Below are 27,366 nucleotides of genomic sequence, written 5' to 3'. Positions count from 1 at the left end.
CTTTTACAGGTCACACGTTAAGTGTTTCCATAGTGGTACTGTTTTTGTAACAAAAACACAACCTATTTTTACATCATTTCTTCTGCCTTTCAGAAATCAAAAAAGAAAACTTTTCACAAATATCCGCCAAGATCACCAAGTAAGTATGATACAGTTCTTTTCCTCTGATCTTATATGTTTAGAGGCACACATAAGGCGTTTTACATTGGAAGTGTTACACGTTTCTTTCTTGTTAAGCTATCCTTCACTAGTGACCTAGGAAGCAGACCAAAATAATTTCTACAGATGGGTAGTCAGACAGCTCAATATGCTGGCATATGTTTATAGTGGACTTTGGGGTAGGACTTTCATGGAATTTTATCATTTTAGGGTTGGAAGCAGTGGCAGAAGTTATCTAGGCCAACTTCTCTGGAAATCCATCCGATTTTCTTTACCAGCTGCTACCACTTAATTCGTGGCTTCATCACCCTTCTCCTAGATGACTTTAATAGCCTCCTAGTTGTCTTCCTTTCCCTGCTTTCTCTCATTTTTCAGTCCATCCTTCCCATAGCTTTCACGAAGATCTTCCTGCCTAGTGTTGAGTTGGTCATGTCATTCCTCTGTTCAGAAACTTCAATGGTTATTTCTTGACTCTAGGATAAAATAGAAACTCTTCAGTCTGGCAGTTAAGGTTCTCTGTGGTCTGGCTCCAGTCAGCCTTTCAACCTTTCAAATTTCATTTCATACTCCCCTCTCACCTCATAGCTAGTATATTTGTGGTAGCTTTCAGAGAGGGAAATCTTTTGTAACTACTCTTTTCTGCGAGTCCATGCTGTCACAGAGAGCTAATCGTATCTACTGACTGCCTGTTAATGGGCAGCACTTGAGTGTAGGAGGCTGTGGTCACAGGTACTGTAGAACCTGTGGGAATAGTAGCTGTCTTCGAGGGACCCAAATTGTGAATGTCATTGCAAATTGGAGGAATAACCAGAGGGTGTGCTACACGTATTTGTATTAATTTACATGTCCATGTTGTCTGCTCCTATGGCAGTTCCTTGAGGCCAGGGACTATTTTGTTTGTCTTTGTATCCGCAGGTCCTCCTGGGACAATGCCAAAGCAATTCACTACTTGGTAGCTAGATGAACCTTAGGTAGTCTTGTCTTCAGGTGACCTTCACTAACATCTGATCCTTGTTTAACCCTCTTTTGTAGCATTTGCCAGGCATTATGCCTTGCTGGCATAACTTTTGAGAATCACTGTATCATGATCATTGACAAATTAAAAAAAAAAACAAAAATATTGCTATGGTGACTTTTTCCCTTGCTATTTTAGTATTTTATTATTTTCCCCAATTACATGTAAAATAATGTTTAATGTTTTTTTTTAAATTTTAAGTTCCAAATTCTCTTCCTCCCTTCACTGAGAAGCCAGGTGATTTGATATAGATCATACATGTGCACTCACACAAAATATTATCATGTTAGTTATGTTGTAAAAGAAAACAGACTGAAAAAAACAAATAAGAAAAACTTTAAAAGTCTTTAAAAATGTGCTTTAATCTGCGTTTTGACTCCATCAGTTCTTTTTCTGGAAGTGGTGTTAGCATTTTTCATCATGTCCTTTGAAATTGTCTTGGATCATTGTGTTGCTGAAAATAGCTAAGTCATTTACAGTTGCTCATCATACAGTATTGCTGTTACTGTGTACAGTGTTCTCCTAGTTCTGCTCATTTCACTTTGCATTATTAGTTCGTGTAAGTCTTTCCAGGTTTTTCTGAGAGCATCCTGCTTATCATTTCTTATAGGACAATAGTATTCCATTACAATCATATACCACAACTTGTTCAACCATTCCCCAATTGATGGGCATTCCTCAATTTTCGATTCTTTGTCACCATAAAAAGAGCAGCCACAAATATTTCTGTACATATAGGTCCCTTTCCTTTTTTGTTTTTTATCTTTTTGGGATATGGACCTATAGTGACATTGCTAGGTCAAAGGGTATGCATGGTTTTATAGCCCATTGGGCATAGTTCCAAATTGCTCTCTGGAATGGTTGAACTAGTTCATAATTCCACCAGCAGTGCATTAGTTTCTCAGTTTTTCCACATCCCCTCCAACATTTGTCATTTTCCTTTTCTGTCATATCAGCCAGTCTGATAGGTGTGGGATAGCGCTTCTGAGTTGTTTTAATTTGCATTTCTTCAATCAGTAGTGATTTGGAGAATTTTTTCATATGACTTGTTTGCTTCATGTGAATACTGCTTGTTCATATCCTTTGACCATTTATCAACTGGGGAATGATTTGTTTTCTTATAAATTTAATTATGTTCTATATATATTTAAGAAATGAGGCCTTTATCAGGAGAACTCGCTATAATTTTTTTTTCAAAGTTATTGTTACTAATTGTATATTTCCTCCACCCTATTTTTCCCTGTCTTTATCCTACTTTCTCTTCACTCATCCTGTCCATCCATAGAGTGTTTTGCTTCTGACCTCTATTAATCCACCCTTTCTCCTATCAGCATCTCCCCCGCTTATCCCCTTCCTTTCTTACTTTACTGTAGGGTAAGATTGACTTCTGTACACAACTGAGTATATATGTTATTCCCTCTGAGCCAGTTCTGATGAGAGTAAAGTCCAGGTGCTCTGCCCCTTCTCAATTCCCCCTTCTTCCTCTTCACTGTAAAAACCCTTTTTGTGCCTCTTTTACGTGAAATAATTTACCCCATTCTACCTCTCCCTTCTTCCTTTTCCTAGTGTCTTTCTCATCCCTTAACTTAATTTTTTTAGATATTATCCCCTCATATTCAACTCATACCCATGTCCTCTGTCTATGTATACTACTTCTAACTGCCCTAATAATGATAACATTCTTAGGAATCATAAGTATCATATTCCCATGTAGGAATGTAAATAGTTTAACCTTACTGAATCCCTTATGATTTCTCTTTCCAATTTACCTTTTTATACTTTTCTTAAGTCTTGTATTTAAAAGTCAGATTTTCTCTTCAGCTCTGGTGTTTTCATCAGGAATGCTTGCAAGTCATCTATTTCATTAAATACTCATTTTTTTTTCCCCTGAAGGATTATATGCAGATTTGCTGGGTAGGAGATTCTTGGCTGTCATCGTAGTTCCTTTGCCCTCTGAAATATCAGAGTTTAAGCCCTCCAGTCTTTGAATGTAAAAGATGCTGAATCTTGGATTATCGTGACTGAGACTCCACAGTATTTGAATGATTTCTTACTGGCTGGTTGCAGTATTTTCTCCTTGACCTCGGAGCTTTAGAATTTGACTGTAATATTCCATTTTTTGATTTTTTTTCTCTTGTTTTTTCCCTTTTGTTTTGTTTCTTCTTTCACAGTGTGACTGATGTGGAAATATGTTTGCACATGCATAACCTATAACAGATTGTTTGCCATCTTGGGGAGGGAGAAAGGGAGAAAAATGAGAACTCAAAATCTTATAAAAAATGAATGTTGAAAACTATCTTTGCGTGTAACTGGAAAAAACAAAAACGCTCCTTACAAAAAAAATTATCTTTCCTAGACCTATTTTCCAAGTCAGTTGTTTTTCCCAATGAGATATTTCACATGTTTTTCATTCTTTTGACTTTATTTTATTGTTTTTTGAAGTCTCATGGAATCATTAGCTTTTACTTGCCCAATTCTAATTTTTAAAGAATTATTTTATTCATTGAGCTTTTATATCTTCTTTTCCATTTGGCCAATTCTATTTTTTAAGGAGTTCTTTTCTTTAGTTAATTTTTGTGCGTCTTTTTCCATTTGACCAATTCTACTTTTTAAGAAGTTCTTCTCTTCAGTGGATTTTTGTGCCTGTTTTAACATTTGGGCTATTTTGTTTTTGAAGATGTTATTTTCTTCATTATTATTTTTTTTTGGCTTCTTTCTCCAAACTGTTGACTCTTTTTCATGATTTTTCTGTATCACTCTCATTTCTTTTCCCAATTTTTCCTCTACCTCTCTTATTTTATTTTTAAAATCCTTTTTGAGTTCTTCCACATATTATTTTTGGGCCTGAGGCCAATTCACATTTTTCTTTGGGGGTGGGGAGGAACCTTTGGATGTAGCACTTTTGACTTTGTTGTCTTCTGAGTTTGTGTTTTGATGTTTTCTGTCACCATAGTAACTTTCTATGGTCAGGTTCTTTTTTTGTTATATGCCCATTTCTTGTCTTTTAACTTTGTGATAAAGTTAAGCTCAGCTCCCGGGGTGGAAAGGGCATTGTCCCAAGCTTCAGGGCTTTTGTGCAGCTGTTTTCAGAGTTCTGGGGGGTCTGTAAGTTTTCAGTTTTTCCAAGGTGATATGATCTATGGAGAGATGTGTTTACAACTCTTCTGGTCTGTGAGCCACCACAAGCATTCTTTTTCTGCTCTGGAACTGTGACCATGGTTACCACCCCCCCAACCCTTACAGCTGCTAGCTCTGATATGTTACTGCCCCTCTTTGCCCTGGTACTGTGACCTAGGACTGAGACATGGACCTGCATATGGGCAGTGCAACAGAGTCCTGCACCCAGTGCTATCAAAGGGATCCCTATGATCTCTTCTTCCCAGTTGTCTGACATCTCTACTATTTTTGGGCCGAGAGCTCTGGAAGCCCAGAAGCTGCTGCTGCTGATTCAGTTGCTCCCAAGGCCTGATGTTGGCTTGCAGAGATGAAGTCTGCTGCTGGCCCACCAAGGTGTTGCCTGTACTGGACTGTGCTTCACTTACAGACCTTTCCCACCAACCTTCTAAATTATCTTGGGTTGGAAAATTGTTTCACCCTGTCCTTTTGTGGGTTTTGCCACTCTAGAATTTGTTTTGAGGCATTATTTTAGAGTTATTTGGAGAGCTCAAGCAAGTCCCTGCCTTTTCTCCACCATCTCTTGGTTTCCTTTGTGACTTTCTTTACTAGCAAAAGTTAAATTTTTCTACACGTTTTGCTGCTGGGATTATCCTATTAAGAGTAGGAGCCTCTGAAACTTTAAGGATAAAAATCAAATGAGCTGAGAACAGCAGTTCATCAACTAATTAAGATTTGAAAGGGCAATGGTAAGAACTTGAAACACTGTTTTACCCTAAAGTCCTAGTGAATAAACTGAAGAATGTGAAAAGAATAATTTACTCAAACTTGGGACTCTTTTGAACCTGCCTCTCTTACCATTCCTTCACATTGGCCTGGCCTCACTCTCTCCTTTCCTGTATATGTCATATTTTCCCTTTCTGTGTCATATTTTTTCTCCTCCTTTTTCCTCTTTTGTTTCTCTGTCCTCCTCTTTTCCCTCAGGTAATATTCCTGATTTTCCTTTTCATTCTTTTTTAAATTTCTACTAGTAATTGTTCTAAATGTAGAACTGAAGTACACTTTTAAGTATTTCTTCTAGTTATTTATTTAAGTTTTATTTTCCATGTTTTTAATTTAAAAATCAAGTGAGTTTAATTATATCTCTTTCAGATTAAATTTTTTTCCCCTAAATATTAAGGCATTGACTATTTGTAAGGCATTGTCCGTAGGCACTGGGAATACAAAGACAAAATGAAATAGTCTCAATGAACTTTCATTGTACTTGGGGGGAGATACAGCATGTGCAAAACAAAAATTAGTAAAATTCAAGAATTGAGGAGAAACAGAGTACTAACAGCTCAGTGGATGGGGAATCAGGGCAGGTGTCTTAGAAAAGCCTACACTGAGTCTTGAAAGAAGACAAGGATACTAAGGGTAAGAGGAGTACATTTAAAGTAGAACATTGAGAATCAGGTATTGCCAGTCACTAGTAGTCCAATTTGGTGGGAGTGTAGAGTTTATAAAGGGTAGTATGAAATAAGACTGGAAAGGTAGGTGGGAGCCAGATTGTAGAGGGCCTTAAATGCCAGGCATTTCTATTTTTCCTTGTCTCCAACTGTCACCATTTGGTGTTTCACCAATATAATCATCTTTGCTCCTAATTTCCCTGTTTTGGTTGAGGGTACCACTATTCTCTCAATCACCTAGTAAAAATCTTGTAGTAATCCTTGAGTGTTCCGTCTTCACCCCTTATATCAAATTAGCTGCCAAAGGCATCTGTGTCCTACCTGTAAACTCTCTTTCACATTCAGGTCTCATTTCCATTTTCACTGCCACCATCTTGATTAAGGCCCTTCTTACCTCTTACGTACTCTTTGGTAGTAGCCTCCTAACTAACTATTCTGCCTGCTTCTAGTCTCTCCCCTCTCTGTCTTTCATGCAGCTGCCTGAGTCATCTTCCTGATGTATGGTTTTGATTCTGTTACTTTTCTCTCACTTTAAAACTTGGGATAGTAGTTTTCTACTGTCAAAAGAGTTAAAAGCAAACATTTCAGCTTGGTTTTCAAGACCTTCTATAATTTAACTCTAGTCTTCCTTTCCACCTATATTTCACAATACTTCCCTTCAAGTATTCTATACACCAGCTGTACTGGACAATTGGCACGTCTAGTCTTTCATCCCCCCTTCTCATACCTCCATGCATTCTTTTCCCCATTTCTGGAGCAGATGCTCCTACCCCACATCTCCACACTTTGAAATCTTTCTTTTCAAGGCCTGGTTCAGGACCTATCTCCATGAGACTTTTCCTGATCCCTTTAACTAGAAGTATTCTTCCTTAAATTTTGCAGAATCACAAAGTTGACAGGGGTCTCAGAGCTACCTAATTCAACAATCTCTGAAAAGGATCTTTTCTGCAGTATAACTGACTAGTGGTTATCTAGTGCCTGCTTGAAGTCTTCCTGTGTGGAGGAACCTACTAGCTCTAGCAGCCCGTTCCATTTTTAGATAACTAATTGTTAGGGTTTTTTTACCTTACCTTAAGCCTAAATTTTCTTCCTTGCAGCTTCTATCCATCATGGCACTCTGTCCTCTCCTATTCATTTAATCATACTTTGCCTTTTATCATAGTTACTTGTATGTATATATGTTCCCTTCCCTGACCCTCCTTTAGATGGTAAATTCCTTAAGGGGTAAGGACAGTGTTATTCTTCATCTTTGTATTCCCAGCACCTACATGAGTGTTTTAACAATTAGTATAGATTTTATAAATGTATTGTGAATTGATGACTTGACCCCCTGTGTAGGCCTCAACTGTTCCCTCTCTCCCCAGCCCCCTCCCCTCCCCCCAGTGGGTCAACCTGAAGAAGAACAGGTTTCCAATTCCTTCTGTAACTTTTAATAGATATTCTATTTTTTATTGTTTGCCTTTTTTTTTTAAAGTGAGGCAATCGGGGTTAAGTGACTTGCCCAGGGTCACACAGCTAGTAAGTGTCAAGTGTCTGAGGCTGGATTTGAACTCAGATCCTCCTGACTCCAAGGCCAGTGCTCTATCTACTGCACCACCTAGCCACCCCTAGACACTCTATTCTTTAACACCTAGCTCTCTGACTTATAGTTTATTTTCATATATGAACAGCATATTTTCATATATATATAGTGAATAATATTATTGATTGCCTTAAAGCATAACTAATCAGATAAATTATTAATTAAAATTGACTAGTAGTTTCTTTACCTTCCTTGGTCATAGCCTCTATACCATTACTGAAGTGCTTATTATGCCAGAACTGCCATTTGTGTGTAAGCAAAAGAGATGTTTTTATAATCGAACTTAGAATAATATTTGTGGATACTCATGGTATATGTTTTGCATTTAATATTACTGTAATATGCATACCACCAACTCTCAATCGTCTGTTTATGAATCATTTACTTTGGAGTTATCTATATCACAATTTAAATTATAGATTGACTTCCCTTTGCATCATGGCAAATTCTTTCTGGTGTGTACTTGGGGAATACAAATTCATTTTCATATTAGCCTAAGCCAAACTTAATTAGAAAGGTAAACTATTCCTCAAAAGTATATGTTACATTTTGGAGATAATTTTGTTTTCTATTATTTTGCATTATTCTCCATTAACATGAATAATAAAATTGAGAGTTTGCTATATTATTAAATAAAAAGAACATGCGTGGGTGTGGGTTTAAAATGCACATATTTGTGTTTTGTAAACCTTCTCATTTTTGAATCATCTCTCTGATTGGTCTTTCAGCTACGATCATTTTCTCATTATTATCCCTGAAAGGCAAGCATTTGGGGGTGTTATGAATATTCAAGCTGGATCAATCTAGCTTTATTTGATTAGATATTACTTTGGGCTTTTGTATTTGGATTTTATAAACATCTCAATACAGCTTTTCAAATGGTTTGGGTTTGGCATATTTACAGTTACCTTATTAGGGATATAGAGTATATTATGTGTAAAATTGGTCTGATTATTGAATTATGATACTTGGTAATTTGGAAATTTGACATGTAGAAAATAAAGGAAAAATATTCAAACTTTTTTTCTTGTTTTTGAAGGGAAAATTGTTTTTCTGAATTTTTCTTGGCTTATACATTTATTTTTTAAATTTTATTTTTATTAATTTATTTTTAGTTTTCAACATTCACTTCTGTAAGCTTTTGAGTTTTAAATTTTCTTCCCCTCCCTTCTCCCCTCCCTCCCCAAAATGGCTTGGCTTATACATTTGTAGTTTTAATTTTATATAACTGTTTTGAGCAGAATAATTTTGCCTGAAGGTATTGCCCTTATAAAAATTTTGTTTTATGCAAAATTTTTGTTTCATAGCAAATTTATTGAGGTATAAATAGTATTTTGTCACTCTAACATCATCTATTTTCTTTTTCAGAGTCTCCCTATCATACCAAACCTAAACAGATCTCATCTTGGAGATATTTAAAGGCAGCAGGGGCAATGCCTCTCAGTGGCAGGATGGCTTTAACCCCACAGAAACTATGGCTTGGACCTTCAAAACAAGGTATGTGACTGCTTCAACCCATTGCTTCCCTGCTCAGAAATTCTCACAGGGGAATTTCTGAAAATTTGAAAGATGACTTAGAATGCAACTTGTTATTATTGAATGCAGTGTGACTTTTATTCACTCCTAAAACATTTAGCATTTCTATCATGTCATGACTTGTAGATTGTGATGCTCTCTCAAACTAGATGACTGTACATTTTGTTTTTGAGTAATATGAATTTAAGAGTACTGACACAGCTTCCCTTAGTCTAGAAACATTGGTCGTTTATTGTAGGATAAAGCTTGACCTGTGTTGTACTGATAGCATCACATTAAATTCATACTGTTTTTTTCTCAGAAAGTTTGACTCAGCTTATGAAATCAGTCTAGGGACTTAGGAATGTATGGACTAACCCCTCTAGTGACACTCCAGAATATTTGAAGGAAGCATTAGGTATTAAAAGGCAAAAGCACAAATATTCTTTAGCAATGGTGAGCATATCAGTGGAGATAAAATTGCTTTTCATGAGTTTAAAACAATAGAACTTTTGAGTTTATTGTGACCTTTGACAAGATGAGATTTTGGCAAATAAAGGAGGATGGATACAAAAGCATGACATCTCTCTGTAAGAATGTCAGGACTGCCAAAACTCAGAATAAACAGAGACTGGTGGTGAACATTAAGGACAACGTAAAGGACTTTTTTAGCCATTATAGGGGGTGAGGGGAGAAGGAGGATTAAAGAGGGATAGTACCACTGCACTGGGTGTATAGGAAAATAATAGCACAATGGAGAGAAGACAGAATTATTCAAACTTTTATTTTGCTTTTGTTTTCTCTGCCAAGGAATAAGATCTCTGGATTGGAAAGATAAAAATATCTGATTTGTTCAGTCATTTTCAGTCATTTCTGATTCATTGTGAATCCATTTGAAGTTTCCTTGGTAAAGATACTGGAGTGGTTTGCCATTTCTTTCTCCAGCTGATTTTACAGATGAGAAACTGAGGCAAACGGGGTAGAGTGATTTGCCAGGGTCACACAGCTAGTAAGTATCTGAGGTTGGATTTGAACTCAGGAAGAGGAATCTTCCTGATTCCAGGCCTAGCACTCTGTGCACTATGCCACCTAGCTGCCCCTATGCATACTTACATACATACATACATATGCATACACATACATATATGTGTATATACACATGTGTGTGCGTGTTTGTTTTTAAAATAGGGAGTTGAAACACAGGATAAGTAAAAAGGTAATGGTCCTTGATGAGTTCAAATTAACCAACTCTATGCAAAACCACCTCCTAGGATACTAAAAGAACTAGCTTTCAAAAAAAGTGAAAAAAATAGAGTCTATAGAACATAGAACTGTGAGTGACTACAATTTCTTGCAAATTCTAGAATGCATTATTAAAGGGATGGTTTGTAAACATCTACAAAAGGAAGTAGTGATCACAAAGAGCTAGCATGGTCTTGATCAAAGGTCATGCCAAACTAACCTCATTTTCTTTTTTGTCAGGGTTACTGGACTGGTAGGGAATTCTGTAAAATAATTACAAGAACAATAATAATAGCTGATTTTATATAGCACTTTGAATTTTGCAAAGTACTTTATATGCACAAGTTCTATGACTCCTAATTGAGCATTCTAATCACTACAGCAGCATCTTTTGTATGCTTGCTTGTGGAATAGATGAAGTGATATGGAGTAGAAGATTGAAGTCACACAGATTGAGAACTAGTGAAGTGATGAAACCCAAAAAGTATCCATTCATGACTTAAAGTCCAGGAGGAGGGAAGCCTCTAGTAGGCAGAGGGATCTCTGTCCTCAGCTCTGCTTCTGTTCAAGATTTTTACCACTAAATTGGATGAAGGCACACTTATCAAATTTGCAGATGACACATGAAGCTTAGACATATTGGTTGAGAGTAAGGATGAATATTTCACCAAGTGAGAATCATGGGCTGAATCTAATAAGATGGAACATTTATTTAACAAAGTAAATGAAAAATCCTGTTGTTTAGTTTGAAAAAATAAATTTCAAAAGTACAGGATTAGGGAGGCATGACTAGACAAGAGTTCTTGTGAAATTGACATAGAGGTTTTACTAGACTAAAAACTCAAGATGAGTTCACAGTTCAGCATAGAAGTTAAAAAACACTAATGAGGTCTTAGGTTGCATTTAGAGGCTTAGTATCTATGACTTGGAAGATGATAGTCCTGCTGTCCTATGAACAGACTCTACATGCAGTGTGGTGGCTCAGTTCCGGGCACTGTAGTAACAAGGTAGAGAGCGTCCAGAAAGAAGCATTCAGCATGGTGAGGTGATCATGCCAGATGAAATTCAGTTGAAGAAAATGAGATGGTTAGCCTTAGAAGAGAAGATGAAGGAAGGAAGGAAATAACCATTTATGAAGCATTTACTACGTGCAAAGCACTGTCTTAAGTGCTTTACAAATATCTCATTTGAAAGAAATGAGATAATATTTGATCCTCACAACAACCCTGGGAGATAGGTACTATTATTATCCTCATTTTACAGTTGAAAATATTGAAGCAAACGTGGGTTAAGTAACTTGTCCAAGGTCACACAAATAGAAAGTTTCTGAGGTCACATTTGAACTCAAGTCTTCCTGATTCTAGGCCCAGTTGTCTGTCTATTGTATCACCCACCTACATGCATATATGATAAATGTCTTCAGGTAGTTGAAGGGATGACATGTAGAAAAGAGATTAGACATATTCTTTTTGGCCCCAGAGAGCAGGACTAGGAGCAGTGGGTGGAAGTTGTAGGAGGGCAATTTAGTTTTGACACAAGGAAGAACTTTATAGCAGTTAATAGTCTATAATAATAGAATGGGCTGCCACCAGAAGGTAGTGGATTCTCCTTCACTAGAAGTCTTCAGTGTGGTAGAAGGCATCCTTCTTCAGGTACAGGTTGGATTAGATGGGCTCTCAGGGGCCTTACAACTGTGACACTGAGATTTTTTACTTCAGGTATGCACATTAGTCTACAGCAGGTTAAGAGGTAAGATATGAAATAGGATCATTGCTCATTTAGGAATTAGAGCGATTCCTTCACAGTAGAAGCTAAACTAACTATACAGTCTTCTTAAATTTAATGGGAAAAGACTTTTAATATTGTCAGTGAAATCTTTACTGAGCTCTCATTTGCCTGCTTCCCAAAACTTTTAACTATTTTACTTTTTTTTTCTTTTAATCCCTACAGGATAATCACTTCAGTTTTAAAACTTTACTTAAATTCTAATTCCTTTATATTGTGTCCCGTACATGAGTTGCTTACTCTTTTTGGTTGTTGGTCATTATATTTTAAGCTTAAATATTTATTAAACATCAGCATGTTAATTATCCTTTAGAAATAAGGATTTGGGCAATTAGGTGGCACAATGAATAGAGTGCCAGGTCTGAAGTCAGGAAGACTCATCTTCCCAATTTCAAATCTGGTCTCAGACACTTAGTAGTTTTGTGTAAAACCTCAGTTTCCTCATTTGTAAAATGAGCTGGAGAAGGAAGTGGCAAATCACTCTGGTATCTTTGCCAAGAAAATCCCAAATGGGGTCGTGAAGGGTTGGACATGACTGAAACGACTAAACAACAAAGAAATAAGGATTCACAGTCTTTGTCTTGGGAGCCTCAAATCTGAACAGTTTAAATGTAAATGGTTAAGCAAAGTCTAAATGTTTTACTCCTAATCCAGTTTTTCTTTTATTCTACCTTGACTATAAATTATGTGTTCATATCCTTATTTTTCTTGAATTTCACTTTTTCTTTTCTGTCTCTGGAAAATTTCTGTAATTGGTTATCTGTTACAATATAAATTGTTTATAAAATCCTATTAAATGCTTAGTATTGAATGAGAAAGAATACCTTTTTCTCTTCTGTCACTGAAGCATTGTGATCTTTGAAATCCTGGTTATAGTAAAGCTAAGGATTGTTGTTCCCTTACAAATAATCTTATAAGCGATTTGCTTTGTGTCTTTCTCTAGGTCATAGTCCTGGGGCCCCTGTTTATAGAGAGAAGGAAGATATGTATGATGAGATTATTGAATTGAAGAAGGTAATATTACTTTTTGTTCTCTACTGTTTTTAAGCAATGAAAGTTTCTGACAGTGGACAAAAAAATTAATGCTTAACAGGGCTCCCTATTAACTCAAAGATCAAATGTAAATTCATTTTCTATTTAAAGCTCTTACCCACTTAGCCCCTTCTTCTACGTTACTCCCCTCCATTCTTTCTACAGTCTGGCCACACTGTTCTACTTGCTGTTCCTCGCACATGACATTCCATAGTCAGTCTATGTGCCTTTTACATTGGCCACCTCCTTGTACCTCAAATGCTCTCCCACCTCCCTTCAGCCTCTTAGAATCTCTGACTTAATTCGAGACTTTAGCTCCTGCTAGGCAGGAATCACTATAAAGTTCTTTGGTAACCAGGGATCCCATTTCACATTTTGCATTTTAACCTGCTGTAGTAATGTACCATCTTCTGCATGGGGCTTTTCATTTGCCCTAGCTGCTAGTGTTTTCCTATTTGAGGTTACCTTTATGTACTCTCCCATTAGAATGGAATCTACATTCTAATCTAAGGGAAAGGACTGTTTTTTGCTTTGTCTTTGTGTCTCCAGTACATAGCATAGTGCCTGGCACAGAATAATGTTTAATAAGTGCTTGTTGATTGATTTATGACACAAAATGTACACTGACCCAGGAACTAAGGTGTGTATTCACTGAGATTTATTATTGAGAAATTTATTTGATATATAATTTAACTAACATTTAACGTATTATTGATAAATATATTCTTATAGGGCAGCTAGGTGGTACAATGGATAGAGTGCAGGTCAGAAATCAGGAAGACTCATCTTCTTGAGTTCAAATACAGCTTCAGACACTTACCAACTTTGTGTGATCCTGGGCAAGTCATTTAACACTGTTTACTTCGGTTTTCTGATCCGTAAAATGAGTTGGAGAAGGAAATGGTAAATCACTCCAGTATCTTTGCCAGGAAAACCTCAAATAGGGTCACAAAGAGTCAGACATGACTGAATACCAACAATAAAATCCCATGTATTCGGGGCAGGTAGGTGGTGCATTTTATGGAGTGCCAGGTCTGGAGTCAGGAAGACTCATCATCCTGAGTTCAGGGCAGGTAGGTGGTGCAAGGGCAGCTAGGTAGCACCGTGGATAGAGCCAGGCCTGAAGTCAGGAGATGTGAGTTCAAATCTAACCTCAGACACTACTAGCTGTGTGACCCTAGGAAAGTCACTTAACCCTGTTTGCCTCGTTTGTAAAATGAACTGGAGAAGAAAATGGCAAACCACTCTAGTACCCACGAAGAGTTGGACACAATTGAAACAATTGAACACATATTTTTATATTCTCAGTTTCATCTCAGAGGAAGAATAGTGTAGTGCTTCTTAGCAATACTAACCCTACTAGTCCCTTTTATCCCCTCCCCTCCCACCTCTAGTCACTTGCTCCTTCAGTCATTCCTTTTCTCTTTTTACTTTTCAGTCGTTCTTTATGCACTAATTCTTCCCTGATACCTGCAAACAAGTCCATATCTCCTCATCCTTCACTTGACCCTGCCATGCCCTCAAGCTGTTGTCCCATAATTCTCTCTTTTACAGCCAAATGCCGATATAAAGTAGTCCGAATTTATTACCTCTACCTTGAACTAGTAGGAGCATAGATTAAAAGCTGAAACAGAGATTAGAGATAATCTAGTCCAACATCCTCCTCATTTTACAGATAAGGAAACTGTGGTCCAGAAAAGTTAATTCTAGTTCACACCCTCATTGTCTCTCATCTATACTATCTTATAACCTCCTGATTGATTTCTCTGCCTCAAGTCTCTCCCCGTTTCAATTCATTCTTGACACCTCTGCCAAAGTGATATACCTGAAGGGTAGGTCTGATTGTGTTACTCTTCTGATCAGTAAATACCAGGGGTTCCTTATTACTTGTGGGATCAAATGCAGACTCTTCTTTTTGACATTTAGAGTCCTTTGCAACCTGGATCCAGGGGTATCCTGGAGCTAGTTCATACTGGTTCATGAGCGCTGATTGTTAAATTTTCAATCTAAGTATTTATAGCTCAGAAATTGGCAAATGATACAAATTGAGGATAGTTTGTTGTTATCGATTGTATAAATTTAAGAAAGTGATAAAATGTTTTAATAATACAGATTATTAAATTTAAGTGTGTCTTGCATACATTTTTTCAGAGAGCTGACTGTTAAACATTTACCTGCACTTTCCTACCTAGATCTAAGTTCTCTTTCAGGCTTCTCTTACAAGAATTCACTTCACAGATTCTGCAGTCCAGCCAAACTGTCCATCTTCTGCTTTCTCACACAGGACATTCCATCTCCTGTTTCTTTGCTTTTGCTCAAGCTGTCTCCCTGTGCTGAGATTGCACTCCCTTCTTATTCTGGCCTCATGAACAATTGCTATGCTACTATGAGGCCTTTCCTTATTCTCCCAACTACTAATACCAAATTACTTTATTTAAATTTATTTTATATATATCTTGTGTGTGTATGTATAAAATGTGTGTATTTATATGTGTGTGTATTATTTCTCCCAATAGAATGTAAGTTCCTTGAGGATAGTGACACACATTTTTGTCTTCGTCTAAGTGCCTACCACATACTGGGCACTTAGTAAATGCTTACTTAATTGGATCAGATCCAAATTTGACTTCCTGAGCACTAGGTGATTGAACTATCTAGCCCAAACCTAGGACTGTGGATAAGGATTAAAAACAATCTATCTTTGTATTTGACTGTGGGGTATATTTAAAACAAAAACAAAGCCAAACCTGTAGAGTTTTTTTTTCCTTTTAGTCATTACACTCTCAAAAAGGTGATGTGGATTTTATGAAAACAAAGCTTCGACGATTAGAAGAAGAAAATAGCAGAAAGGATCGGCAGATTGAACACCTCCTGGATCCTAATCGAGTAAGTTGTCCTTTTTGTTGTAATTCCCCTGGTAAGGAGCATTCAGAATCATTAATCACACAGATCAAAACTTGAGAGTATACAGATCCATAGGTTAGGATTAGGTTAGGTTAGGTTAGGATTTATGTGGCTACTGTCACTGAAAGGCCTCAACACACTCACTTGTAGGGATGTCCTGGGGCAGATTTCCATTTGTAGTCCTCTGATCTATAGCCTGCCCATTCTGCCAGATATCAGAGTTGGCCACATAGCCAAGCCACATACCTAAAGCAAGGGAGCTGTGGAGCAAGCAGATGAATGCCCATGTCCTCCTGGAATTTTTGGAATGACACTTGCATTCATTTAGGGAGAGTCAATGGAAAAGCTATAGAACCTGCCACTTAAAACTATGGTGTCCTTCACAGTAGCCTATCTTCTAACTTCTGGTAAAGGATGGTCATTTTGAAGTTTCCTTTGAGCACCTTCTAACTTTTCAAAGTAGCAATTGACCACGAGTAGAGAAGGGAAACAGGATATGTGGTATCAGAGTGTGAGTGAAGGAAAGTGCTAGAAATGAAATAAAACCAGTAGTTGGTGCAGAAGAATGTGTTATGAGTGGTAGCATGCATAGAGTTGTTGGTGATGTAGATGCATGGTAGATTATTACTCTAGGATACAATTCATTAAGTTTAAGAATTAGTTACATAGGGGCAGCTAGGTGGTGAAGTGGATAGAGCACCAGCCCTGGAGTCAGGAGGACCTGAGTTCAAATGTGGCCTCAGACACATAATGCTTACTAGCTGTGTGACTCTGGGCAAGTCACTTAACCCCAATTTCCTCGCCAAAAAAAAAATTATATAGGAATTGTCCACTTTTTTGAAACTCATTACATATTTATCTTCAGGATTTCCACCCTCCACTATGAAAATCCTCCTCATGGGCTGTATCACAGTCATTTTTCTACTTGACTCTCCAAATGAGATTCCATCATTTCTTCATCGTGTGTTGCCCTGGCTCTCCTGGAAAGTCTCTTTGGGCACAAGTCAAGAGACAGTTTTTTAGACCCGCAATTGAGAAAGAAAGAAAAGCATTAGTTATATAGTGGAAAGATATACTTTTATTCAGAGGACTGTTCAGAAGGGTGTTGCCCAGATGTGTGACATAAACTGAAATTCATGGCCTGTTGTATATGGGAAGGTGATCTAAGTAAAAGATTTCCTAAAAGACTAGGTAGGTGGTCTTGGTTGCTGTGGAGATCCAGCATAGTGGAAGAAGTGGGCCAGTTTGATAATCATGACGAAAGATCACAGATTTGGAACTGGAAGGGACCTTAGAGGCTATTGATTCCAGCCCCTTCATTTTACAGATGTGGAATCTGAGGACATGTGACTTGTTTAAGGTTACACAGTTACTTAGTGTCTAAGGCAGGATTTGAGCCCAAGTTTTCCTGGACTTGAATCCAACCCTCTTATCCATTACCCAGTGCGCCTTGTAGGATGCCTACTACCACCACAGTGAAGACCTGGTCTTGGGACAGGGGCAAATCCATGATGAAATCCAGGGACTCTGTCAGTCGTGATTGGGGAGGTATAAGAAGTAGCTTCATTTGGACCCCATTGTGGGATTTGTCAGTTGAATTGAGGTTTGACCACCAAAAGGCCTGGGTAGCCAGATGAAAGGTCTTCCATATCTCTCTGTTTAGTTAGCCCATTGTGGCAGAGCCAGAGGGAACATACTGACAGAAGTGAATATATAGAGACAATCAGGGATAGATTCCTCTCTGGATGCTAGAAGGGCTCTGGAGTGAGGTAGCCAAATATTCCTGGGCGTCCACCAGGACTTCTTAGATTGCTTTGTCCAGGCAGCTCTGTTCTATTTGAGATCTTGGTTTGCAGCCTGAAGAGTGTTCCCACCAAATCTCATCCTTGTCAGGGCTGTTAGATCTATTGGTTTGCAACCTTAGGCCACAGTGGGCCCTCAAAGCTGTGTGGGATCTTTGTCATACCACCATTGAACCACTTTAGTAAGTCACTGTGTCCCATCAGGAATGCCAGGCAGCATAACCAATAATCACAGGATGGGAATCAAACTTCCATTTGGTTGGTGGAAAAGTCCTGTGGCTTCACCTACAAGCCAGCAAGTTCTTCAGCCTGCCTTTTGGATTTCCCCAGGGGCTTACTCAGCTGGGTAGGTACTGGGGATGCCTTCAGTGTTTCCCTTCTAATACTGCCATCTTACCTTGCAAACTGGAATTTTCCAATTTTATTTCATCCCATCATATCTAGAAAGCATTGGCTCTTTCTTTTGGAGCCACCACTTTGGCCAGTTCAGATCCAAATCTGTGATGCTTGGAAATGGTCTGCCAACAGTACTTAGTAGCTTGGCTTTCTCCATTGTTATCCTAGAATCGGGAAAGGGAGATGGTTATGGGATAAGTGAATAGAATGGCGCTTTTGATTGGTAGAAGTGCCCAGAGTCCATAATCATGTAAGTAAGCTGAATGGTATATCCAGTGAAATCAGCGTTGGATCAGGGCTAGAGGGTAATGCACAGAATTAGAGCAATTAAGGAGCTAGGTTGAATTTGCAGTGGAAGTGGGATAATCTATAGTTATAACCAAGTACAGGGGATCAGTAGGTAGTTCCTATCCTGTAGGGCTAGTAGTATGGAAACATGGGTTATAAATGCCCAGGCTGGTTCATATCCACCCCTGTGCATCTATCAATACTGTACTGTATGTACCAATATTGTATGTAGGAGCAACAGTAACTAGGCTCATTCACTTAACTCTTGGTTCAATTCTTCATTGATATATAAACCCCTAAGATTGAGGGAACTATAAATTTCTGTTCCTCAGATTAGGTGAAATTTTAAAAATCAATAAAATTTGAATTGCACAGACTATTTTTTAAAAATATTATTTTTTTGCTACAGGGCTGTGAATTTGCCCGGAGTATGGTTGACAAAAGGCCTGGTACTGGCTGGGTAAGTGTGATCTCCAGGAAGGTAAATAACTTTTCTATTAAAACCTTATTAAAATGCCAGTTCAGATCAGAGCTATTCCTTCCTTAAAGAGATTATTACAATGATAGATGCGGAGGAAGAGCAACAAAGTACTCATTCAAAATGTATACGAACAGTCTTTGCTCAATGAAGACTTTTTCTTTCAATAATATATGGAGAGAATTAATTTCACAGTACCATGAGTTCTGGACCCTAGGGGTAAAAGAACAGCCCCTGCTGTTTCCTTCTGGGCTGTGAGCTCATCATTCCTCAGCCACTACCTAGGAGTTAGCTATAGAATGGTCAGAAGCTCCAGGAGAACTTGTGGTAAATTCAGGAGGTAGCACTCTTTACCGTGGAAATGATGTTTCCCACTGCTCCTACATGATTTTGAGAACCATTATGCTGGAGTACTTTGAAATTGTTGTAGGCCTTAACTCTTGTCACAGGAGAAGGATTTTAGGCCTGACAATGATACTTGAATATCTGACCTACAATCAGAACCCTGAGCAAAGACTGCTAGATGGAAAGGTGTCATAGGGAGACATTCCTTCCATGGTCTTTCTGTAGATATCTATTCTTTACTCTATTCTTTTTTGTGGTAAAGTGGATTTCTCTGAGGTACTTACTAAGACAGACTATTCAGTGCCCTCCTGCTATGATTGACAGGATTTTGAAAGTATATTGTTTAAGGAAAAAGAATTTGCTGTTCCCAGAATTGATACTAATAACACAGCATCTAGCATACACAATAGTTGAAAGTTATGTTTTTAATATTTAAGACACGTGAGGAGAGAGGTGAGGTTCTATTGGAGTGTAGTGTTACATATGCTATACGACAGTTTTTATGTCTGTTGGTTTTCTTTGGCTGTTTTTCTTTGTAACAAAAGAAGGGCTTATTTGGTGGTGGTGGTGATGAGGTGTATGCAGGAATGATTGTGATTTAAAAATCAGAGGCATCAGTAATGCTTACTTTTAAAATATTTAAGACAACTGGACTTTTACCCAGCACCTTTTCAGGTAAACAATATTTGTTATGTCTTCCTTTCCAACTCTAAAAATGGTGAATAAAGAAATCTCTGTTCTCTAGTGAAATCTCTTTTCTCTAGTGAAATCTCTTTTCTCTAGTGAAAAGAGTTGTTCCTTTTATTTGGCAGCTATGGACAGGATTGTCTAATAAATAATCTCCAGAGAGCTGTAGTTGCCTTAAATTTTTTTAACTAATTATCCTGTTCCTATGTATTATCTTAGTAGTAATGATAAACACGTTTAGGATTTCATTCCTATTTTGGTGTGCTGTGGCTATCTGTATTATCTTTGCTGAAATGTAACACTGTAAAGAGAGAATGAAAAAGACCAGATTTCAGGAGGAGACTGATGTAATAGGGATATCAGAAACGTGTGGGCTTGATGTGTTTATATTCTTTTGGCAGGTCATTAATGGATTAAAACAGAGGATTATCAAGTTGGAACAGCAATGCAAGGAAAAGGACAATACTATCACGTATGGAGATTTTTGGGTTGGGCTCTTGCGTGGGCTGGGAGGAATTTTGAGAATCCTTTATACCATTAGAAAGGGCTACATTTAGCTTACATTATTAGTGAAATTATCTTTCATCAAGTTTTCTCAGACTCCAGCTTGAATTTCCACCCTAAGAATCTCTCTGACCCTGTTCCCAGTTCTATCTTTTTCTTCACTCCACTTCCTAACCAAAAAGGTTGTATGCTTATGAATTCTTAATGTTAGAGTGTCTCTCTTGACCTGAGCACCTGGATACAGGTACCTGCTACATTGAATCCTGCAGTTGAAGGAAAGGGAGGGAAGGCAATAGATATTTATATACTGCCTGCTATGTACCTGGCACTAAGTGCTTTACAGATATCTCATTTGATCTTCGCACCAATCCTGCCAGGTAGATGCAATTATTATCCCCATTTTGCAGTTGAAGAAACTGAGGCAAACAAGTTAAGGAACTTGCCCGGGTCACACAGGAGGAATGTCTGAGAAACTCATGTCTTTCTGACTCCAGGCCCAGCGTTCTATCTACTGTGCTTTTTAGCTGCCTGAAAATGTGTAATCCCTTCTCATTATACCTGATACCTGTCCCATTTAGAGGTAAAGACTCTGTGGGTCATACACAGTAGAGTTACATGTAATTAATGAGGTATGTAGGTCATGAGACATCTCATATTATACACAGTCCTCGAGTTACACATAGCACATTTACTTATAATAGACTCCATATTCCCTCTTTTTTCTGTGTGCCATCCTTCACGTAATCCAGTATACTGCCCTATACCAGCAAATGCCAGTGAGCTACATGGGTGACATTCTTGTTCATCATCTCCAGAACAATGTAAGCCTAATCACTGAGCAAATCATATGGGCATCTGTGCTGACTTACTCTCACTTCTGAACATTCAGTCTCCCTAGCCTCTGTTGGGCCACAGAAGTCTTTGGGTGGCTGACTTGAAGCCCCAGTTCTAGCCTATGGAGGACCTGAGGCTAATGGGACTTTCCTTGCCCCTACTGGTTAAACCCTGTTGTTGGTTTCTGTTGCCTTAGAGTTGCCAAAGCTGGAGTACTGTACAGAAAAAGAGTAGCCAGATGTAGTCCACTCCACGGCCAGGTAAAAATCTTCTTCACATTAAAGAAGTTCTGGCATTTTTCCTCAATGCCCAAAGTTACTCCCCAATTCATTTGGATTTTGACCTGAATCTTCCTTATATAGGCTTTTCTCTGTCTATGGATGGACCTTCCTGAGACCTAATTTCCAAACTCTCCCTTACTCCTATTCTTTTCACCAGTCTGACTAACTCCCTTATGGGCATCTAACCACTGTGATACATTGCCTTGGTAGGGATTTAGTCATTTACTGGGTCAGTTTTGTAGGACAGAATACCTAATCTCTTGAACAGAATATAGAATAACTTTCCACTCCAGCTAGGTAGCACAGTGGATAGAGCACTAGGCCTGGAGTCAGAAAGAACTGAGTTTAAATCTGGCCTCAGACAGACACTTACTAGCTGTGTGACCCTGGGCAAGTCACTTAACCCCATTGCCTAGCCAAAAGGAAAAAAAAAAAGATTTTGAGTTCCAAATTCTCTCCCTCCCTCCTCCTCCCTTCCTGAGACAGCAAGCATTTCAGTATAGGTTATACATGTTCAGTAATGCAAAACATAGTTCCATATTAGTCAAGTTGTGAAAGAAAACACAGACACACACAGACACAAATAAAGAAAGTGAAAAATAATATGCTTCAATCTGCATTCATACTCCATCAGTTCTTTCTCTGGAGGTGGATAGCATTTTTCATCATGAGTCCTTTGGAACTGTATTAAATCATTGTATTACTGAGAACAACTAAGTCATTTACAATTCATTATACAGTATCACTGTTATTGTGTACAATGTTCTCCTGGTTCTGCTCACTTCATTCTGCATCCATCCGTGTAAGTCTTCTCAGGTTTTTTGGAAAGCATCGTGCATGTAATTTCTTATGGCACAATAGTATTCCCTACCACATCTTGTTCAGCCATTCGCCAATTAATGGGCATCCCCTCAATTTCCAGTTCTTTGCCACCACTAATAGAGCTGCTATGAGTATTTTTGTACAAATAGGTCCTTTTCTGTTTTAAAAAAAATCTTTTTGGGATAGATACCTAATAGTGGTATTGCTGGGTCAAAGGTCATGCACAGTTTTATAGCCCTTTGGGCATCGTTTCAAATTGCTGTACAAAATAGTTGAATGATTGATTTATTCTTAATACTTATCATGATTATAGGCTTACTTACTCTTACTACTTAGCAAAACACAATGTCCTCCCAACATCCCAATGTCCAGTCACAGAGAAGGAAGCTGAGTCTTTTGCCCAGGATCACAAAGCTAAACTGTGACGAAACTGGAAACCAAACCCAGCTGTTGTTGCCCCAGTCCAGTTCTTTTACGATGACTTGGCTTCTATGAGTTTTTGTGCCATGTCCCGGTATCAGTGAGACTATCAGCATATTGGGCTCATCTCTGCAATACCAGGATCTCTGTGCTAACTTTTTGTTTGGATTTTCAGTAAACTTCAGACAGATATAAAGATGACTAATTTGGAAGAAATGAGGATCGCCATGGAGACTTATTATGAGGAGGTATTAAGTTCTTTGTCCTAATGTATTATCAAGGGAAAGGGAAGTCACAGAACATGGACAGAGAGCAATATTGTAATTACACTGAACAAAACTGAAGGGACTGTATAAGCTAAAGTTTTGCTGTGAAGGTCATATTGCCAGGATTGTGTGCTCTTACTTGGTCAGGACTTTTAGGTGAAAACATAATGTCACACTTTGGTTTGTCTTGGTCCTAAGCAATGCTCAGAACTCTAGTGGAGTTATCCTCAAAGGAGACTCTTTTCCATGCTAGCGATCTGCTTTTAAAAATGCATTCTAACTTTGGTATTTTACAGATCCATCGTCTCCAGGTTCTTTTGGCAAATACCGAAACAACAGGAAAGAAGTATGTTAGTCTCTTTGGGGGCACATATTTTGTATATTGATTCACATTATTTAAACTGTTATAACAAAGGAAATAATCACCTAGGAACTTTTGATGTCCATTACTTTGAAGCACCTTCAAACACCTTTCCTTTAAAAGAAAAGAATAGTTAGAGTTAGACCTCTCACATCTAGGCATCTGAGCTTCTCAGATCATAGAGATGATTCTCATAATTAGTTTGTTAATTGTTGGTAGTGTCTTTAGTCAATTAGCTCTGCTACAGAGATGCTAGTTCTGAAACTACACCTGTCTTATTAATAATACTTTCATATAATGCATTAAGGTTTGTGAAGTATTTTTCTTTCAGTAGCTCTATAAGTTAAGTGTATCATGTCTTCATTGCATAAATGAGGAAACTTGAGTCTCAGAGAGGGTAAGTGGCATGTCCATGATCACACAGTTTTAAGTGTTGGAGTCCGGATTAAAACCTAGATCTCCTGACTTTAAGTCCAGTGCTTTTCCCACTACATTACATAAGCTGCCATCTCAATTCAGTGTTGTTCTTCCACTTTCGTTTCTTTCAGTTTACTTTATCTGGAAGAACATCAGACTTTCTATTCATTCATCCAACAAGTATTTATTAAGTGCTTATTATATGCCAGGCATTGTGTTAGATCCTGGGAACATAAAGATAAAACAGAACAGTTACTACCCTCCAAAAGTTTCCATTCTGAGGGAGACAGGGGAGCAGGAATACAAATAGGTTCATACAGAATATTCACTAGCAACTGGGAGGCTCTGCATAGGCCTCTTGTAGGATGTGGCACCTGAGATGCACCATGACAGAAGCTAGGGAATCAGTTGTACAAGTTGCAGATGACGAAGAAGTGCTCTGCAGGCAAGGGCAGATTGGTTGGAACATAAGCGTAGATGTAGTCTTGGGCAGTAAGCCTGGAAAGATGAGTTGGAGCCAGACTGGGAAGGACATAGAATGCCTGGCAGAAGCCCTCTCCCATGGTCCAGGGGATGAAGTATTAGTTATCAGAGGATCTGTCTTAGCATAGATTTCTTATGCTTTCTTGCTCAGGTTCTCACATTTTTGGATCGTTAATTTGATTTCAAGTTCTCTCTCCTTACCATCATTTGGAGCACTATGTACACCTTCTGTTGAGATTAGACTTTTAGAACTTCAGTATTCTTAATGTTAACTATGGTAAAAATAGGCAAATCAGAATGTTTCAAAGAAAGGTAGAGTTTTAAGAGGAACACTATAGCTTTGGGGGCAGCTAAGTGGCACGGTGGGTAGAATGCTAGGCCTGAATCCTCTTCCTTAGTTCAAATCTGGCCTCAGACACTTACTATCTGTATGACCCTGGGCAAGTCAGTTAACTGTTTGCCTCAGCTCAACTGTAAACTGCGCTGCAGAAGGAAATGGCAAACCACTCCACTGTCTTTGCTAAGAAAACTCCAAATGGGGTCATGAAGAGTTAGACTCAAATAAAAAATGATTGAACAGCATAGCTTTGGACCTGCCAAAGTGTTTTGGAAGATGATGTCTCTCCCCTACATCCATTCTAGTTACCTGTATTTTAGCATTAAAATATTTCTCTTCGAATATGGAGCAAAAGAGTTATTTATCTGTGTTTTTTTTTTTAAAGCATAGGAAAAATAATCCCTGGTCCAAATCTCTTGGACATTGAAAAGAATATCTAATTGGTTTATTTTAGTTTAAATCATTTGTGAAGAGAAAAATATAATCTCTTCTCCTGATTTATGCCATTTATTGTATCTGTTTAGAAATCATTTGTTTACCATTGAGCTATTTCACTTTTTGATCTGTTTCGCATATAGGTCCCCAACTGACAAGAAGTCAACTCAGAAAAAGCAGAAGAAATTGAGTGCTACTGTCCTACACTTGTCTAGAAATGTTCAAGAACTTCAGGAAGAGAACCAGAGCTTGAAAGAAGATCTGGACCGGGTGCTAAGCAATTCCCCTATTTCTAACAAAGCAAAAGGTATCATCTACGAATGTCATCTCTGAGAGCATTTACAAATGAAGGGATTTAGCTTCAGCTTTTCCATGAGGGCAAAGAGCAAGGATGCCATGGGAGTCCCAGCCCTCACTCTGTCCAACCACATGGCTTAGGTGGCATGTCTCTCGTATCTGAAATAAGGCTGCAAAGCTTTGGGGAGATTTTGTCGTTTGAAAAGTCTAACTATGCAGTTAATATGGTTAATTACCATTAGCAAATGAACCTTGACATAATTTGAAAAATACCCTCTGAATTGTAGCATGATCTAAGAGTGGTATTCAGGGTTTTAGTGTTGTAGAGGCGCATCTGGTGACACAGTAGGTGGATCACTGGGCCTGAAGTCAAGAAGACTGGAGTTCAAACCCAGCCTCAGACATTTACTGACTTGTGTGACCTTGGGCAAGTCACTTAACCTTTGTTTGCCTCAGTTTCCTCAACTGCAAAATGGGAATAATAGCACCTACTGCCTAGGGTTGTTGTGAGGATCCAATGAGATATTTTCAGAACTCTTAGCATAGTGCCTGGCACATAATAAGCATCTATAAATGCTTATTTCATTCCCTCTTATCACACCTTCTGCATCGATTTCTGAAAGTTTGTTGTATTTAGCCCCTTTAAATGGATGGTTCTGTTTGTTATTCCTTACTTTGTCCTGTCCATACCCTGTGTCTGCCAAACTGCCTTTCTCACTATTTTCTGCACAAAACACCTATGTCCCATCTGTGTGCCATTGTTCTGACTATGACCCATACCTGTAATGTGCTGTACCTTTTAGCATCAAAACTCTGCTTCATCGCCACCTTCGACACGAAGCCTTTCTTGATGATGCTTCTAGTGCCACTCTTCCCTTCTCCTCTTTTACCTCCTATTTATTTTGTATATACTTATTTATATATGTGTTACCTTCCCTGGAAGGACTGTTATTTTTGACTTTGTATCCTCACAACCTTGCACAATGCCTGACTTATGGTAGGGGCTTAATAAATGCTGATTGATTGTCTATTAAAGGCATTGTTGTTCCCTTTAGGTTATAGTGAATGGAGTAAACAAAGGCTAATGAGACGAATCTCAGAGTTGGAAAAGGTGAGTGACATAATTATTTTTAAAGTAGTTTTTAAGCTTTATTTTGTATTTATGTATTTATGTTTAATTTAAACTGTTTAAAATTTTTAAAGTGGCATGACTATATTTTTTAAATTATTTTTTAAAAGCTGGCCCAGCAAGTGAGATATTAGCTTTCTTGACAAATTGTGACCATTTTTACATGGTCCAGACCAGTGAGGAAGCTTTAGCATTTAGCTTTAGACCAGCCACTATTCTGCAGGGTAGAAAGTTATCAGGAACAGGACAGCTAGGTGGCTCAGTGTACAGAGCATCAGACCTGGAGTCAGGAGGACCTGAGTTCAAATCTAGCCTCAGAAACTTTCTAGCTATGTGATCCCAGGCAAGTCATTTAACTCCAGTTGCCTCCGAAAAAAAGAGAGAGAGAGAGAGTTATCAGGAACACCGAATGGTTAAGCAACTTGCACGGAGTCACACAGAAATCTTGTCTTCAAGTGGGACTTGAACCCAGCTCTTCTTGCCTCCAAGGCTGTCTGTCCAGCACATTATTAACAATAATTTATTCACTGTGTCTTCTTGTCTCTCTTTTTAAATATATTCATTTAATTTTAAAAATTCTGAAACTAACAAACACCAAATAAAATGAACATTTCCATATACATTATTAGGACAGGAAAAGATCATACATGCAATTGCAAAGCTCTTTTATGTAAAGTTTTTTTTAAAATAAATAATACATTCAGTACATAACTTTCAAAGCTATCCTGTTTATCTACAAGTCCTTTTGGTCTTTCTTGTGTTCTGTTCTCTATTTTGGGATGGTGGAAGGAGGAGAACCCAGGGCTTAGCCCCACCTCTTTTTTCCAGTCTCTTTTTAGTCAGTAAGTAATAGGCATTTCTTAAATATCTACTATGTGTCAGGCATCTATGTACTTCTTAAGTTGTGTTGCTTTTGTTTTCATATAGTTATAATGTGTAATATTGTTCTAATTCTGTTTTCTTTATATCACTTCTGTATGCCTATATT

General features: G+C 38.0%; 1 protein-coding gene across 6 annotated transcripts in view; it reads left to right on the top strand.

Annotated features, from left to right (window-relative positions):
- Positions 1-27,366, top strand: part of IQCE (IQ motif containing E) — an 88,936-nt gene that overhangs the window by 22,948 nt on the left and 38,622 nt on the right. For 3 of the 6 annotated variants that reach the window (XM_020975220.2, XM_078152927.1, XM_020975219.2), the window contains exons 3-12: positions 94-139; positions 8,687-8,815; positions 12,804-12,874; positions 15,665-15,778; positions 18,692-18,763; positions 20,194-20,264; positions 22,829-22,901; positions 23,216-23,265; positions 25,096-25,259; positions 26,305-26,360. In XM_020975220.2, coding sequence (XP_020830879.1) covers positions 94-139; positions 8,687-8,815; positions 12,804-12,874; positions 15,665-15,778; positions 18,692-18,763; positions 20,194-20,264; positions 22,829-22,901; positions 23,216-23,265; positions 25,096-25,259; positions 26,305-26,360 — 846 coding nt within the window. The remainder of the gene's footprint in view (positions 1-93; positions 140-8,686; positions 8,816-12,803; positions 12,875-15,664; positions 15,779-18,691; positions 18,764-20,193; positions 20,265-22,828; positions 22,902-23,215; positions 23,266-25,095; positions 25,260-26,304; positions 26,361-27,366) is intronic. The other 3 variants (XM_020975223.2, XM_020975222.2, XM_020975221.2) reach the window with 2 other exon arrangements.

The sequence above is a fragment of the Phascolarctos cinereus genome, unplaced genomic scaffold (assembly GCF_003287225.1).
Source record: "Phascolarctos cinereus isolate Bilbo 61053 unplaced genomic scaffold, phaCin_HiC Scaffold_4;HRSCAF=312, whole genome shotgun sequence".
Classification (NCBI taxonomy): domain Eukaryota; kingdom Metazoa; phylum Chordata; class Mammalia; order Diprotodontia; family Phascolarctidae; genus Phascolarctos; species Phascolarctos cinereus.
This window is presented reverse-complemented; position numbering and strand designations above follow the sequence as displayed.